The 17,173-nt window shown below is 38.7% G+C and overlaps 1 protein-coding gene across 1 annotated transcript in view; it reads left to right on the forward strand.

The window, feature by feature from the left end:
* Window positions 1–17,173, forward strand: part of LOC131066300 (rab GTPase-activating protein 22) — a 263,646-nt gene that overhangs the window by 155,428 nt on the left and 91,045 nt on the right. The window contains exons 4-5 of the mRNA XM_058001025.2: window positions 5,578–5,741; window positions 5,873–6,013. Of these exons, the coding sequence (XP_057857008.1) occupies window positions 5,578–5,741; window positions 5,873–6,013 (305 nt within the window). The remainder of the gene's footprint in view (window positions 1–5,577; window positions 5,742–5,872; window positions 6,014–17,173) is intronic.

The following is a 17,173-nucleotide window of genomic DNA, read 5'->3' on the forward strand; positions in this document are numbered from 1 at the left end:
CCCACCAAATGATTGCAAAGTTGCCAGGTGCTTGAAAGATGTTGCCTCCAAAGGCTTGATGAACTGAAGAACACACCGAATCTTCAGTTGGCTTGCGCTTAGGACTGCATGACTTCGGAACCTCAGGGTTTTGGAGTTGAGGACTTAGGCACTTTGGAACCTAGGGGTTTCAGGAACTCGACCTACGAACTTTGAAACCCGGGGGTTCCAAAGTTCAGGAGGTAGTGACTTGGGAACTTGGGGGTTCCGGGGTTGCGAAGTTCTAGAGTTGCGATGACTTGGGAACCTGGGGGTTCCGGACTTCCGAAGAAGGAACTTCGCATGAACAAGAACTGGACTTGTTGAGGAGAGTCGCCAAGTGCTTGAGAGATGTTGCCTCCAAAGGTTGAGACACTAAGAACAACACTGAATACTTAGCATGTATGTTGAAATTAAGTCCCACCGGGCGTGCCAAAAATTACAAAAGCTCACACCCTTGCTGAGCTATCAACTCAGTAACCTTGTGAAACATGGAAACAACCCCGAAGTGTGGGACCTTGCACAAGAGGGTTGAATCTCCAGAGAAGGTCGGCTTCCTTCTCAATCCGGGTGCAGGTGTTGAAACAACTCAACACTGCAAAACTAACTCCTAGGACTATCCTAACAAATTGCAAAGGAAAAGGGAAGAGAAAAAAAGCTTAAAATGAAAGGAGGTGATGCACCAAGATAAGAGATTGTTCCTCTCCCCACCCGAAATGGCACAAGGAATCAACTGAAATACCCAAGAGATGCACAAACTTCAGTTGTATGACTGACCCAAATGCATGTATAGATGTTAGAATTTGCTAAGTGTCAAGAGGGGAGAAGGATTCCCACACGTCACACTTAGAAAAACAAGTTAACACAACATATATGGAGAGAAGAGCCACAAAACATACACTTATGATGAAGGTAAGGAAACATACACATCATGCATAAGTTGAAGGAAGGCAAGAATGTAATTTCAATTCATTCAAAGGCCAAAGGCCAAACTTACAGTTGCAGAAATGCATAAATAATTACAAGTCTTCAAGAGAAGAGAAAGAGCATAGGGAAGCTCAAGGCAACAGGGAGAGAACCCTTTACAATGAGGCTTAACAACCTTTACATAGAAAAATGGTTACAAGAGTGATCATGACCCCTGTGTGTCAGTTTGGGAGTGCAGGGAAGTGCATGCACTTGACTTCTGTACATGCAAGCAACCTAGCCATACCCTGAAAAGGGAACCTTGAGAAGGGTGGATTGACTGACCTTCCAAAGTCAGAGTATGCAGACATGACATAAGTCACTACAAGAAGTATGGCTGTGTACCTCTCTTGATGGAAATCCTGCCAAAAACATTAAATGTACCCTTGTGGCTCCACAAAAGAAGGTGCAAGTCACAAAAGTCGTCGGAGCATTTAAAGCTTTGAGTGTTGATCACGCCACCCGGAAGTGTTGCCAGTCGGAAAGAAGTCCGAGGACTTCGGAAACTCGGGTTCCCGAAGTGGGGAAGACAAGGAAAGAACTTCGGAACCTCGGGGTTCCGTGGAGGAGAAAAGAGAGCAGCAGGGAACTTCGGGACCTCGGGGTTCCGGAAAACTGAAAAAAAGGCTAAGGAAGGAACCTCGAAAACTCGGGGTTCCGGAGTTCTGGGAAAGAAGAAGGGAAGCAAGGGAAGAGAACTTCGAAACCTCAGGGTTCTGGAGTTCCAGAGAAAGAAAGGAAGAAAGGCTTAGGAACTTGGGAACTTGGGGGTTCCGGAGTTCCGGGATTGAAGACTTAGAAACTTGGGAAACTGGGGGTTCCGGAGTTTCAGGGTCAAGGACTTAGGAACTTGGGAACCTGGGGGTTCCAGTGTTCCGGGGTTGAAGATCTAGGAATTTAGGAACCTGGGGGTTCCGAAGTTCTGGGGTCAAAGACTTAGGAACTTGGGAACTTGGGTGTTCCGGAGTTCGGGGGTTAAGGACTTTGGAACTTGGGAACCTGGGGGTTTTGGATTTGAGGAAGAGAAGACTTAGGAACTTCGGAGACCTGGGTCACCGAAGTTGGGGAAACTTCAGAGACCTGGGTCACCGAAGTTGGGAAGACTTGGGAACCTGGGAACCTCGAGGTTCTGGAGTTCTGGGGTCGAGGAAGAGAAGACTTAGGAACTTCGGAGACCTGGGTCACCGAAGTTGGGAAGACTTGGGAACCCGTCAAGACAACACTTCACACTTCATGATTCCATTGTTTTCTCTTTGATCAACTGAGGCAGCGTTGGTCCATAGAACATATCTCTGATCGGTTCTCACTGATGGACCAAGGGTGTCATAAAATGACAACAGTTACATTTGTCTATCTCTTTGCATTTTTTTTCTGAGTATCTTATATATTTTGCTTCCATGCTTTTGGGGAACACTAAAGATATGCCTTTTAGTGTCATCTTAGCTTAAGGATTGCATTCTAATTATTGCAGCCCATTAAGGTATGTTTCTTAAGCACCCAACATAGAAATCTATTTTTATTGATATAGGCACAATATTGAACTTTATGATGGAATGTCCTAAAGGATTAACAATAACATTCACAAGGTGGTTAAAATGAAGTTTGCTTTTCCTTGGAAAGATTTCTGAAAGATTTAGTAGGAGTAGAAGGATTTCTTGAGCAGACTGTCTTTTTGTCTGGTAGATGTTTGCAATGTATCTTACCAAAATATTACTATCCAGTACCTAAAAATTAAATAATAATTTAGAAATGAGACAATTTTGAATGGTTCTTATATTGAGTTATGTTTGTTGTCATTGTCTGACAGGGATTGGTTAGATTTCTAACTTTAGTTTTAATGAGTGAATTGAAAGCCCATTCCAGGGTGAGGGCACTAGTTTGAACATGCTAGAGGTGTTTTGGTCATTTAGAGCTTAGGTGGAAAGATTAATGAAACTGTAATTTTGAATTTGCTACCTTTTACTCATTATATCAATCCATCAATTCATTCTTTCAATTGCCATGTACTCATGAGCCATGTCTTGGTGAGTCAAGGCACGGACTCGCCGAGTCCTGGGGAGGGCTCGCGTGAGTCCTGGAGTCGGACTCACGAGTTTTTAACTTAGGACTCTCGCCAGTGAATATACACGCCCAACCAAACATAATTTTTTTTTTTTTAACTTTTCATTTTTTTTTCACTTCATTTTGCACTTTCTTGCCCATTTCTTCATATTTTATCTAAAATTTTGTTTACCCTTCTATTGTTGGGTTTTTTTTCACTTCTTTTTGCACCCCTTATATCGTTGGGTTTTTCTCATATCTAAAACTTTGTGTAGCTTATCATTGCTGTCCCTCAAACCCATTAGGGTCTACATTCCCAAACCCCCAGCAGAATTGGATACAATGGAGGAGGACGAAGAATGTTTTGAAGTTCAAAGAACAATTCATCATCATTTAGATACTGTAGCAGTAGCACCTTCTAGTTTGAGGTCTGAAAAATTGAGTTACTTTAGGAGAGGAAAGTGAAAGATGTAGATTGCATTTGGTTGCTTTTCTCATTTTGACATATCATTATATGTAAACATTTATAAACTTATGATGTTATACATTTGAATTTGAAACTGTGTATGAAATTATGAAATTTGAATAATGAACTTTCAAATATTGAGTGTTTGGAAATCATATAACATGTGTAATTTTTGAATTATGATAAATTGATAATCAAATTAGGCTCCTATGTTCTCTAAATCATTTAATTTTATTTGTTTGTTTGTAAAACTACAATTTTCTTCCTTGCTGAGTCCTAGCCGAGATTTTTGCTGAGTTCCGAGTTTGAGTCCTATTTTGAGTTGCCAAGTCTGCGTCGAGTTTGAGTCCTAAAACTATGGTTTATAATATATATAGTCCTTTCTAAATGTGTTAATTCAATGAATCAATTTTGATTACTGAGCATTTCTATTTTGTCTGGGTCAAAATTGAATTGGACAAAATATTCTAAATCTGAAAATAGCCTCTTGATTTAGTTTTTCAATTGTAATTACTAAGCATTTTTTATTTGTAAGATGGGAATTTTAGCCTGGAGGCTAGAAGGGGATCTCCTCCTTTCACACTTCGACTTTATACAACATGTTCAACTTTAATCAACTTTTAGGCTACAATGGAATTCCAAGAGTCACCACTTGAACTTCCACATTTAGATGTCACTATGGAGATTCAAGTTTGAATCTCCATCTTAAAAACCCTATGGCCTTGCCATTTGAGCACAACCCCTTTGGCAATTACCAACCATTTCTGAATTGAACTGTACGTCTGAATTTTTTTAGATTTTACTTTTAATATTAATTCATCAATTTTTTTATTCATTTGTAATTACAAAGCATTTCTCTGTAGTCCAGCTCAAAATTGAATTGAAAAAAAATTCTCAATCTAAAAATAACCCAGGACTAATGTTAAGGATATTGGCGAGGGTTGCATTTAGCTATGGTGATAGCGATGACTTATTCTAAGTTTGAAGTATTCCAAGAATATAAGATGTCTCTAATCAGTCATGAAGTTGGAAAAAGAGACCAATTTTTTTTCTAATATTATGGATGGTTTGTACACTGATGCCTGAAGAATCATAGAGGTGCTGATATATGGGATTTGAAAAGAACAAAACTTGAGATACAAAAAGCACAATCGGTGTACTTGGCCGAAGTAAGAAAGTAAGCCTCAGTTATGTAAGAAATGTTATCAAAATAGTGACATACTTTGTTCATGATCTGGTTTCAGGTTCATTTATCAGTTGTTATTTGATGGGTATGAGTAAGGTTAATGCTATTTATGCAGAATCAGAAATCCTGATTAATTTAGTGCCACTACAGGGATTCATTAACAAGCAAGATGACCCATACTTATATTCCAATACTGAATTGAGTAGGAATCAAAGTTTGTTTAGTCTTTCTGTTCTTTTATAGATTTGTAATGGAAAATTGATTAGAAACTTAAATGGGGAAAACATGTACAAGTGATTAACTGCTGCTGATTGTAGAGGACTTTATATCTAGGTAATAGATATGTTGAGGCAATTCGTTTCAAGTTAAATGATTGCCGAAATATCTCATATACATTTAGTTGAGAATCAAGTTCTTTTTAAATTTTAGTACAGTTCTGCTATTTTTCCAATTGAAATGAATGTCTTATGATTTATCTTTGTTTCGTCTCCTTCAAGAAATTAGATTTACAGTTTACTGATGACCAGTGAAGGAAATTCAACATTTTATAATGAAAAGCTTGAATGAGATGTAATTTTTTTGGTTGTACCATGTTAGCTACATTCTGTATGTTGTCTACCATTTACATTACTGCTGCAACGTTTGGCAGTTCTTTTCTTTGATAAGCATAGGATTGCTTTAATTTGTTGGAGAAGTGCCTTTGTCATTCTCTCAATATTGATTTGCTATTTTTCTTGGATAACTTTATAAAAATTCACTTTCTGAAGATTGAGATGATTGTTTAGTAGTGTATGAATTAGTTTTTTGTAGTGGTATATTTTTCTCTCTATGTCTTTTAGAAATTTAGTCTTGATGCTTGGTTCATTCAATTTGAATCTTGAGTAGATGTTAATGTTAATAGGGAACAATACGCAAAGCTGAAAGCAGATTGCCATGCAATGGATTCATCTGTGGGTAGTGGTGTTGTTATAACCACACCTCGAATAAATCAGGACGGTAGTCTTGTTCAGAATTCTGAAGGTCTCACAACTGGAAATATCAATCACATGCCATATGCACATACAGGTAGGTAACTAGAATTTTCAAGAAAGTTGGTACAACAGAGGAGCTGAAATTTCTGGGCTAAGTGGTAATTGATACTTTCAAAATCAATATTAGAACTGTTTATGCAAATGCTGATTTTTCTCTGAAAGTAGATAATCCATACCAGCCAGTAAAGCAAAGTTTGGACCAAGTGGATGATAATCACAAACTGGACAGCAACCATGATGATTCAGGGAACATCATGTGTACGAACAAGGATACAATTCAGTGGATACTTCTCTTACACCAAATAGGTAACTAAAATTTTCTCCCCCAAGTTTAATTAGAATATTCTTCAATTCTAATTTCTCCAAGTTTTCTGGTGGTTTTTTGGCTGGTGTCTATACATGATTTTAATACTTACCTAGTGCATTGGATTGCTACTCCTTTCCAGGAAATGTATTTGGAATACTTAGAGAGATCTTTTTCAATTATTGTTTTTAAACAATATTTGCATCCGATGTAGATGATTTAAAATTATGAAGTTGTCCTAACTTGTTAAAATATCATAGGAATGGTGTTTTATTCACTGCAAACAGAAATATTCTTATGGTCATGCTCCCCTCATATGCATTTCTTTAGCAAAGCAGTCAGCTTTGAACTTACCTGGGACAGATGCTGCCTTTGCTATCTGTGTTATTTGAGACCAGAATTAATAGTCTCAAAATTGTGTTACCATTGGCTCTGAGCTAGTATTTCTCCATTTTTTTAGATGGGGGAGACATGGGAATAGGAGAAAATTTCAGGGATGGCAAAAAAATTCCTGAATTATAGGGACAGCTATTCAAATAACTTAAACTAACTAAAAGCAGTAGCGGTTTTAAAAAGTAAATGCAACACACTGAGTTTGCATTGACCATCCTTCCCCTTTCTCTTCTGAGGAGATTTTAGCATTTTTTCCTTAAGAAGCTAACTTTTTATGTACCAAAATAGAGCAGATTTCCCAGTCCTAAAAAGGAGGCATCCTTTCCAAGTCCCCAAGTTATCAGGAGATTGGGATGTCACTCAGACGTCCAGGGACACATCCCCATGGAAGACTGCTCTGAATCAATTATTTGCTTTAAGCTGCCAAGAACCTCTTGGACATTGGCAACTTTAATTTTGATTCTCAATTATATGAATCTTTTTCGTCTACCTCCAATGCTAATCCCTTTCTGGCTGACATACTTAGTTTCCTTTACAATCATTCCATTTCATACAATATGCTTTTAATTGACTAAACATCCTCTAGTTTGGTCTATATTGATGTTAAGTGACTTCCTGGAATCAATAAAACTCAAATAGTTTAAGAGGCATGACATCCTAACATGAAAATTCCAAATCTTTGGTCAAACTAATCATGTGGGGAAAGTTTAGGGAAATACTTGCCAGTATTTGCAAGTGTTGTAAAACTCAACCCACCAAATTGTGTACCATTTAAGCACCACACACCCTTAAAATAGAAAAATCTCACTAGTTAACATTTTTTTACTGCTTCTTTTGCTCCCTCATTGTTCATTATTTCTATTTTCACATACCCAGATATCATATGATTATAATGCAAATTAAAATTACCATAGGGCTTTGTGCTTTCAACATATAATTATATATATTTATATATACACTCATTCATGATAACCTTTGCTTACATCTTTTTGAAATACATTTATTCAATATAATTATTTATCCATATGGGTAGTCTGCAGTATATTAGGTGCATACCGAAGGGGTAAAATCAAGTACTTATTAATCATACCCAAGAATAAAAAATAAATGAAATATGTTACTACTATAACTAATTATGTCTATTTTGGTGAAGCGAAGATGCAAAAAATGGTTAAATAATCTTGATTCTAAACTTAGAAACATTTAAACATTTAATTAAAATATTAAAGTCATTACTTTAATATTTCAATTTTTATTTTGAACACATCATCCACCCTTTCCAACTAAAAATTGATACTGCAAATGGTCCCAGGGTGATGATTGAATGAAGCAGGCCAACTGCCGGGATCCTCCTGAAAAATAGGAGACCGTCTCTGATCATCTGAAAATGCTCATAAGGCCTCCTACTATGCTCCACAAGCTTCGGGTGTTCAACAGGTTAACCGCGAGTCTATTCCTAAAAAATAGGAAATTGGGTCTAAGCTCGTGAAACTCCTCACAAGCCTCCCCAAAGTCACCTAACTCCCTAAATGGGCTCCCTATCCAATGTATTAGTCTATGGGAACCTTGATGATAGGCTAATCCCTGCTAGAGGGACATTACAGTCCGCCCTCCCCGAGATTGCTTGTCCTCAAGCAGCCTCAATTCCGGGTGCTGCAGAATCTGCTCACTCTCCCATGTTGCATCCTCCACTGGCAGATCCTTCCACTTCACCCAATATTCCCTGATAACCCTCCTTAATCTCCTCTCTTGGGTTTCAATAATAGACTCAAGAACAAGAATCAATTTCCCCTCCTCATCAAGGGGTGGTAGCATAGTAGAAGGGATTACATTATGTCCAATCGCCTTCTTGAGGTGAGAGTCGAGACACATGGAAGACATTATGTACCTGACTGTCTGCTGGTAACTCTAACTCATAAGCTACCTCACCAATGCACCTGATGATCGTGAACAGTCCATAGTATTGTGGCTTGAGTTTCTATGCTCCACTCTTCCTGAGAGTGGACTGTCAGTAAGGCTATAGCATGAGGTATACCATATCACTAATCTTGAATGAACGCTCAACCTTGCGCTGATCTACATACTGTTTTTGCTGATTCTACGCCTTTTGAATGTTCTCCTTCAAGGACCTCATGATAACTTGACTATCTTGCAATAGGTCCTTGGTGCTAGGCACTCTGCTGTTGCCAAATAGAAAATCCTAAAAGTTGGGTGCATCATATTGTTGATGTATCTAAAATCATTGAACTTGCGACTTTATCCGGCCAACGCAGAATAGAATGTACTTGTCGAGTATCCTATCCTTTCTCGAGATAAGGAAATCCCTAATGCTGTTTCAATTTGATCAATGGGGACGACCTCAAGGTTTCGATTGTTAGGTCTTGACTGCAGGATAGCTCAACCGTCGATGTGATTTGCTGGGAGCACAAGGGGACTTACGATTTGCAACAAGCTAGTCTGCTGTGATTCTCAGACTACGAAATAAATTCAAAAGGGAAGGGTTTCAGGAAGCCTAAGGAGAAGGATGATAACAGCTGATGTAGTGGGTAGACAGATTTCGATAAACCAGTTCTTGTTTCGCCAGAGATACCCTCACAACTAGACAAAAATGATGCAAGCTCCATGGGATGAAGGATTTTCAGACCGAAGACACTCGTTTTAGGCACCCAATTCTGGCGCAGCCTAAGACGAACACCTGCAGTTGAAGTAAGCACAGTTTGGGTTCAGACTAACCATGCACGGTGACCTACAATCAGCAGACCCCCAATGGTATGAATCGGAAATGCATCAAATACCCCTCCACACTTCACCATTAAAATCCTTGCACTCTAAAATTAACCAGGTGAAAGAAACCATGCAAACAGACTAAAACAAAGACAATAAACACCATATTTCAATGTTCATATATTTGCTTCAGCTGCCATTGCAACAATTTTTGCAGCATCTCTATGCTATGCCTAAAATCTAATCTATTCTAACTTCTAAAATCTAACTACAAAATTCTAACCAACTGTTTGACTATCTAACAAAAATCTCTAACCCTTTACAAAAGAAAGGCCTTTGCCTTTTATAGAATTTACAATAATGAATCGAAGGCTAGGATGGACTGCATCCAAGGGCTGCAACCTGCCATCCAGAAGCTGGCAGCTTTAGCCCATGCCAATTCAATTTTTAGTTATCCTCTCAACCACAATTCCATGTACCTGCCACTATTTGGCTTTAATTCAGTCAATTTGGCAGTTGGACATAACAGTCCACAAAAATATCTTGCACGAGACCCATAGGCAGTTTTACAATAAAACAGTTTCAGTTTACAGAAACTGAGCTTCTGGAATTAAATCCAACTGTGTGCTTTTCCTGAGAACGCATGGTTGTTGCATTCGGAGTGTTCTTCGGTCTTTGGTGGTGAACTTTAATTTGTTGCCTGAGTGGCACGCTTCCCAATGCTTCATCGCTTTGATCCTGCGTTGAATCATTTCTCCTCCAGCTTCTAGCGCCTGGCCTTGGTTGCGATCCTTCTTCGATTTGCATTTTCAGGCCTTCGCCTAGTTCTCTGCGATGGCGTCTTGCGACCTGCAAACAATCAACCTTACTTTAATAAATCAATTTGAAAAATTAAACAATGTAATTAACAAACATTAAATTTAACGCTTGGCTCAAGAAGCTGTTTGTGAGATGTATCTTTTGAATGTTTTCACTTTTTCCTCTGGGAATTTAGGACTTTAGGCAAGTTGAGAGATTTGTTTTGAGGCTACTTCTTTTGAATTCATTAGGGCTTTAGGATTAAATTGTGTGAGTTCCCACTTGGTTGACCTCATGGCAAAATTCGACTCCTCAGCGAAATTGCGAACGCCTTTAAAATACCTTTTCCTTCTACCTGGCAAAGCTCAGATTTAATAGGTGAAATTTCAAGTTTATTCAAAATCACGATGCTTGCCCACTCAATTTTTTGGGGCGTAGGGGCCTTTCGCAAGATTTTAGTTCAAATGCTTTAACTTATTTCGCGATGTTAGGGTCAAGAAGGGGGAATTTTCGGGCTAAAAACCCATTTTGCAAACTTCATAACAAAAAGCCTAACTCATTTTCGCAATTTTCGGAGTTTTGGGAGCAATTGCAAGGTTTAAAACTTTAACATCGCGACTTCCACGCTATATGCGAACTTTAGCGAAATAGGATAGTTTGCAAACTTAACTTCAAAACTTTTCGCGATTCCCCTATGTCGCGAACTTCGGGGTTTTTGGCGGCTTTTGAAAACTTTATAAAAATCGCTATTTTGGAGCCCTTTGAAAACTTCGGTGATTTTAGCTCTTTTGCAAACTTATGAATTTTTGCGATTTTACCCTCTTGTGGTGAAAATCGGGAGTTTTGGGTAGTTTTCAAGTTTGACAAATTTCGGGGCTTTGGGGGCGATTGCAAACTTCGACGATTTTAGCCACTTTGCAAACTTTATATTTCGCGCTTTCCACTAGTGTCAAACTTTGGCGAAATAGATGGTATTTTAGGGCTTGGACATTTCGTGATTTATGCTGCCGAAGTTCGGTGATATCGCCATCTTTGCAAAGTTTTAACTTTATCATTTTCGACCTCCTTCAAGGGCGAACTTCGGCGATTCTTACACTTTTGCAAAGTTCGGGGAAATAGGATGGTTTTTTAAATTGTTACCTCGCAATTTCCCTAAGTCGAAAACCTCGGCGATTTTCACCTTTTTACAAACCTTTAACCTCTTTGCAATTTTCCTTGGGTTGCGAACTTCGGGTTTTGGATTATATGCAAACTTAAACTCGCGATTCACTCTCTAGATGCCGAACCTCGGCGGAATAGAGGTCTCTTTTGAAAACTTGAACTCCGCAATTTCGCCCTATTCGCGGACTTCGGCAATGAGAGGCTCTTTTCAAATTTTTAACTTTTCAACTTAGCTTTAGCTAGCGAAAATCGGGGTTTGGCAGGTTTATGCAAACTTCGGAGATTTAGCCACTTAGCAAACCTTAAACATTTCTCACTTTGCCCTTGTAATGCGAATTTCGGAGTTTTGGGCACTTTTGCCAACTTTGGACATTCTTTGTTTTGGCCCACTGAGGTATTTCACAAGATTGCCTTCCATCTGAGATTTCGGGAGATTGCAAAAAAAAAACCCGGGGGTCCCCTGAACTAGGGGTGTGTGTGAGAGCACAACACATACCCATATAGCGCCATGAATGGTGACATTTGATGGACATGTGGTAGGTTGTATTGTAGCAATACTCACAAATAGAGCCACATAATCGATGCCTTATGCTCCCTCGATATATATGTTGGTTGAAAATTTTGTACTCTTGGGGAAATATACAAAATTGTGGTTTCAACCACAGCACACAAGTAAAAACTCTCCTAATTAAGGGAAGGCTCCCCCTATCTAACTAAAACTGAAATAAAAACAGGATGGTACAACAGTCTTCCTTCTTTCTTCAAGAAAGACAATATCCTTTTCTCTTCACAGAAAAGGATAGCGATTGAATATGAACGGTAGTAACCACTTTTAAGTAAAATGAGAGAAAGGAAATGAAGTTTCCTGAAAGCGCAAAGACTTCCGTCACTTCCTTCGGGACGAGACAACAATATCAAGCTCAAAGACTTGACTATTGGAAGTCCTATCTACCCTTTGCTATACTAAATTTTACAACGAATAAAAGACAACAGCTCAAAAGACTGGAATAATTTATTCTTTTAACACAAAGACAAGAAATAATGCAAGCTCAAAGACTCGCTACTATTTCTTATCAAACAATAATTTTTCCTCAAGAATAGACGCAAGCTCAAAGACTTGCTGCTCCTTCTAGAGATTTCCTATTTTAATTAATCTTCTCTACTTGCAGCTCAAAGACTTCAAATTAGATTGGACTAAGCTCCTTTAGAAACACTTTGCATAGAAGAAATAAAAAGAATCAAACTCAAACTTGTAGCTCAAAGACTCAAAACTTGAGTAATCCTTCTTTATTATTCTTCAAAACCTTCAATTCACATACATAAGCTCAAAGACTTCTTGCTGTAAATTTGGCAGAGTTTTTGCTTGCTTTCCCAAAAGATAAAGATTACAAAGGACCCTCTCTTCTATTTATAGGAGAGGAGCCTTGAGAAAAAGGTGGCAGGATCCTAACTAACTTGAGAAATTCCTTCAACCACCAAGACCTATTCAACAACTAATTATGACTTCATTAACTAACTAAGACTTATTCCAACTACAGTCCTAATTGGACACAACTTGTAGTTGCCTTACAAGTAATTACAAAAATGCAAGTGATGACAACTTGCAATTACAAAAATGCTTTTACTAGTAAACTTGCCGAAAGGGAAACTACAATTCTGAAATTACAATTTTAAAATTTTACAACAAGTGTTAAAAACACTTAAGTTGCACCTTTTGAAGATATGAACAATTCGAACTTCTGAATAACTTTCTGCAATTCATCAGGATCTGGTTCATGAGTGTTCATAGCCACCACCCTAGTCTTTACAATGACATCATGGCATTGGCATAGCGTGGAATTTCCCTTTTCCAATTCTGACCGGATTTCCTGCAACTCAGTTTGATACTTAATCAATATTTGAATGGAAGCGACTGAGAATTGCTCACTTCTCCATTCATCATGAATCTCGAGTTGCAGATCTGCAAGAACTTCTTCCTCGGGCAGCAGCTCATCATTCTGATTTAAAATGTCGCAGGATGCCTTTTTATAACGGGAGGTAACATCTTGAAAGACTGCTTCACGCAACTTTAAGGTCTCATCAATTTCTTCAATGAGTGATTTGAGAACAAGAGATTTGTTCTCCAGAAGTTCCTCATATTCAATGTACATGACTCTGGAAGGAATTACGTCATGCACCTGAAGAACGCCCAACTGATGTTGAGGCATCTTTCACCAAGAAACTAAATTTCCCTCAACCTTCTCCAAATTTAGTTTGAAAGCACACAAGATTTGATTCAACTTATCTTCAATGATTTCCAATTTAACCATTGTTTCAAATACCTGTCTTATGACTTGTGAGCATAAGTCATGCAGTTGATCAACCCAGGTGTCTAAGGCTTGAACCTTTTGGGCGGCTCTCTCGATACCTTGGATTGGTTCGCTGACCCTGGAGGAAACAGGTACTTGGTCTTCTCCACTTGAAGGTTGAGTAATACTTTGGATGGCTGCCATGAGTCTTTGATTCTCTACTTCCAATTGATCTTTCTTGGTCAACACCTCATCATATCGTTGTACCAATGTAGCCACTGTTTGTTGAGCATCATGCTTGACAACCTCATGAGTCTGCTTACCCAGCTGCACTTTGGTGATCTAATAATCAGCTGCTTGCATTTCTTCAACTGGTTTATCTGATATTGGTTCAGCAATTTCTGCCACTCATCCGATTTTCATCAACGGTCACCCTCGAAACTGTCTTTGCCCTCTTAACAGCTTTAGGTTTTGATTGTTTCAACTGTTGGTAGTCAAAGGCATCAGGTGAGATCACCTACTTCTTCCTCTTTGCAATGAAGGAACTGAGCCATGGAGGTAAAGCCATTAACTCTGATTCTGGGATAGAGGGAGAAGCAGTTTCTGTTTGAATAACTGTGGTGACCTTGGGAGATGTGTTCGTCTGGATAGCCACCATAGTCTGCTGAGTGACGATAGGATGTGATGAAGATGTCATGAACTCATCAAAACAGGTCATAGAAGTATCAATATCAGACACAGGTACATATGAAGGATCATCTGAAAAGATATTCAACAAACTTTCCTGAGAATGACCTTGAGATGGTTCTGCTGCTGAAAGTGGAAGGACGTTCTGAAACTAAAGGGGCAGATTTAGAGCTCACATCTATCACAGGAGGAAACATGGGTACCTCAATAGGAAGTGAAGAAAGAGAATTATGTGGGGACTCCGTAGAAAGTGACTGAGGAGTATTATCAGATTGAGTTTCTTCCTCTGAAGCTTCAGGATCAATCACATGAATTTCCAACTGTGGCTTCTCCTTGCCTTGAACTGTTATTTCCTGAGGAGGAAGCACCATTGCACGGCTGACTCGCAATTTAATCCTTGTACTAGAAGAGGATGCACCTTCTTTATTGTCTAGTTGAATTTTAGACTTCCGCCCAAGAGGACCTGTAGAATCATCTTCTTTCCCAACCTTAATCTTAATGAGCTTGACACCATTATTCTTAAGCCAGATATTGGTATTGGCAAGAACTGACTGAAATCTATCCAAGATAGAAGTGCCTTCCTTATGGGACCAGTGGATAGAAGGAAGTGGAGCCTCATCAACATTCTGATTGACAAACTCAGGATCAAGAACATTGCCATCATCAATCATACCTTGTGGCACGTTCACGAGGTTTAGATCCACAATCTGTTCTGCAGTGAGTCTGCAGTAATCCATCTTGCGAATCTCCTTTTCGGTACGGAGATCAACCCAGATATCTTCTATCCGATGTACATGGACGAAGGTCTTCTTGATCTTCTCCTTCATCCCTCGGTAATCGAAATCAGCTCTAGGTTTGAATCTTTTAGAGTCTAATTTCCTACAACTCGGTCTCCATAGCCCTAGCCTTGATTGAAGTCATTAGAGAATATTGACCAATCTTCAATGGGTTGTTGGAAGAAATACCCATGCCAACCTTGTGCTTGACTGATTGATGTGTATGCACAGCCATGATCTGCCTTTCCAATTCCATGAGAATAATCTTATCTGTTGGGTATCGTGGGAGCATGTAAGGCTGCCTGCCATAGCATCCAACTCTTATGTAGGTAAAAGTTGGAAATTGGAGAAACAAACAACCATATTCTTTCACCTTTTCCCATGCTTCATCTGAGACTCTTTTGTTCTTCAAGTTCTTGTCAAATTGACACAAATAATGACCAAAGAAAGCGTCTTGAACCCTTCTGAAATGAGACCTACTTGATCTTAGAGGCAACTGATCATAGTATTCCCAAACCGGTACAAGCATGCGGTCACCCTTGGTGGAAAGACCTGGGAAATGTCTAAGTGATGCAGCAATATACACGAGATATGAATTCATGTAGAAGGTGAAAGTAGCAGAGACGACTGCAAGTTGTTCACACAAAGCATCACTGATGATCTCACCCCAACAGATGTGCTGAGACTGCCTTATTAACATAATAAATTGGTACATCCAAGGTTCAAAAACATTGGAATGCTCCAATCCCATCATATAGCTCAGAAGGGTAATAGTATCACCGATCTCATTCTTGAAATCAGATCGATATAACTTAGCCCACCTGGTAAGCGCAGTGCAAGGTTCATGAATCCATTTGTTGATATGACGCTTACAGTCTTTATCCTTTTTGGCAAAGTATTCAGCTGCACTTTTCTTGGAGATCTCTATATAGATGGTTTCAGAAGGTATTTTGAAAACCCTCTCTATAGCTTCTGCATCCAGGCGAATGATCACTTCTCTATCATCATTTTTAATAACTCGTGTCTCTTTGTCAAAATGATGAGCACATGCTAGAATAAATTCTGGTTCTAGGGCAGCAACTGGAAAGGATGCGGCATGATGGATATGGTTGTCCAACAACCGTTGCATGTCCCCCTCCTTTGGATCTTCAATCCTTTGTATGAATTCGGACATGTCAACATGCCCTATCTCAGTATCCTTGATATGATCAAGGGAGGAGGAAATCTGTGACTGCGGAACTTCATTTTGGTATTTATCATACCTGTATTTCATCTTTTTTGGAGTGGGAGATGATGATACATCTGTCATCTGGAAACAACTGGGAATGCTGCAATGTAAATCCAAGAGTATCAAGGCAACATCAAAGTCAGTATCTTTAGACATTTTCACTCCTCCAAATGGGAAAGTTCAACTTTCGTACTTTGGCTTTGTGAGAGGAAATATAAGAGGTGGAAAAATAAGCTTTTGACTTATTTTGGGTTTTGAAACATGTTTTGCAAGTACACAAGAGGGAAGTACAAACGTGCAATCGGGTTTTAAATTCCGAATGCAATTATACTTGCAAAACACGAAGCATGAATAAATGGAAGGAAAATGAATTTTCAGTTTGGAAGTTGGGAAGAACACATTTGCAATTGGTTTTCTAAATCCAAATGCAAATTTATTTTTCAAACTGAAAATCGAAGGAATGGACGAAAAAAAGGTATTTAGGCATGCGGGAAATGACGAAGATGATAAGTACGGATGAGGGAATTGGAAGCGGATAGGTAAAAATGAATTTCAAGGTGGTCACTTGGAACTTTGTCTTTGTCCAAAACGGGAAGAACTTTCAACTTGCAATCCGGATATCAAAACCCGAAATTGGGAAGAACTTGATTTTTGGACTAAGAAGGTTAAGTCTTTGTCCAAAAAGGGAAGAACACATCTTGAGGTAGAACTTTTCACACTTAGAAATTTCTTTGCAAATTGGGAAGATTGCAAATTAGGAAGAGCACATCTTTCTTATCTTGAAACTTGATTTTTTTTTTTGGACCAAAGAAGGTTAAGTCTTTGTTCAAAAAGGGGAAGAACACAAATTTTCCTCTTACTTGCAATCGGGTTTCTAAAACCCGAATGCAAGTAAAGAAGGAGAATTACAAAGGGGAAGAACAACTTTACTTTACAAATTTCTTTGTAAAAAGGGGAATTTCCTCTCATAAACCCGTTATGAACATGAACAAAATTAAAACTAAACAAGGAAATGCAAGGAAAGAAATAAGAAAGAAATACGAAAAATAAAAATTACCTTGCAAGGTTGAGAAGAAATCCAAACTTGGAGAATCAACCCAACATAGA

The sequence above is a fragment of the Cryptomeria japonica genome, chromosome 8, assembly GCF_030272615.1.
Source record: "Cryptomeria japonica chromosome 8, Sugi_1.0, whole genome shotgun sequence".
Taxonomy (NCBI): domain Eukaryota; kingdom Viridiplantae; phylum Streptophyta; class Pinopsida; order Cupressales; family Cupressaceae; genus Cryptomeria; species Cryptomeria japonica.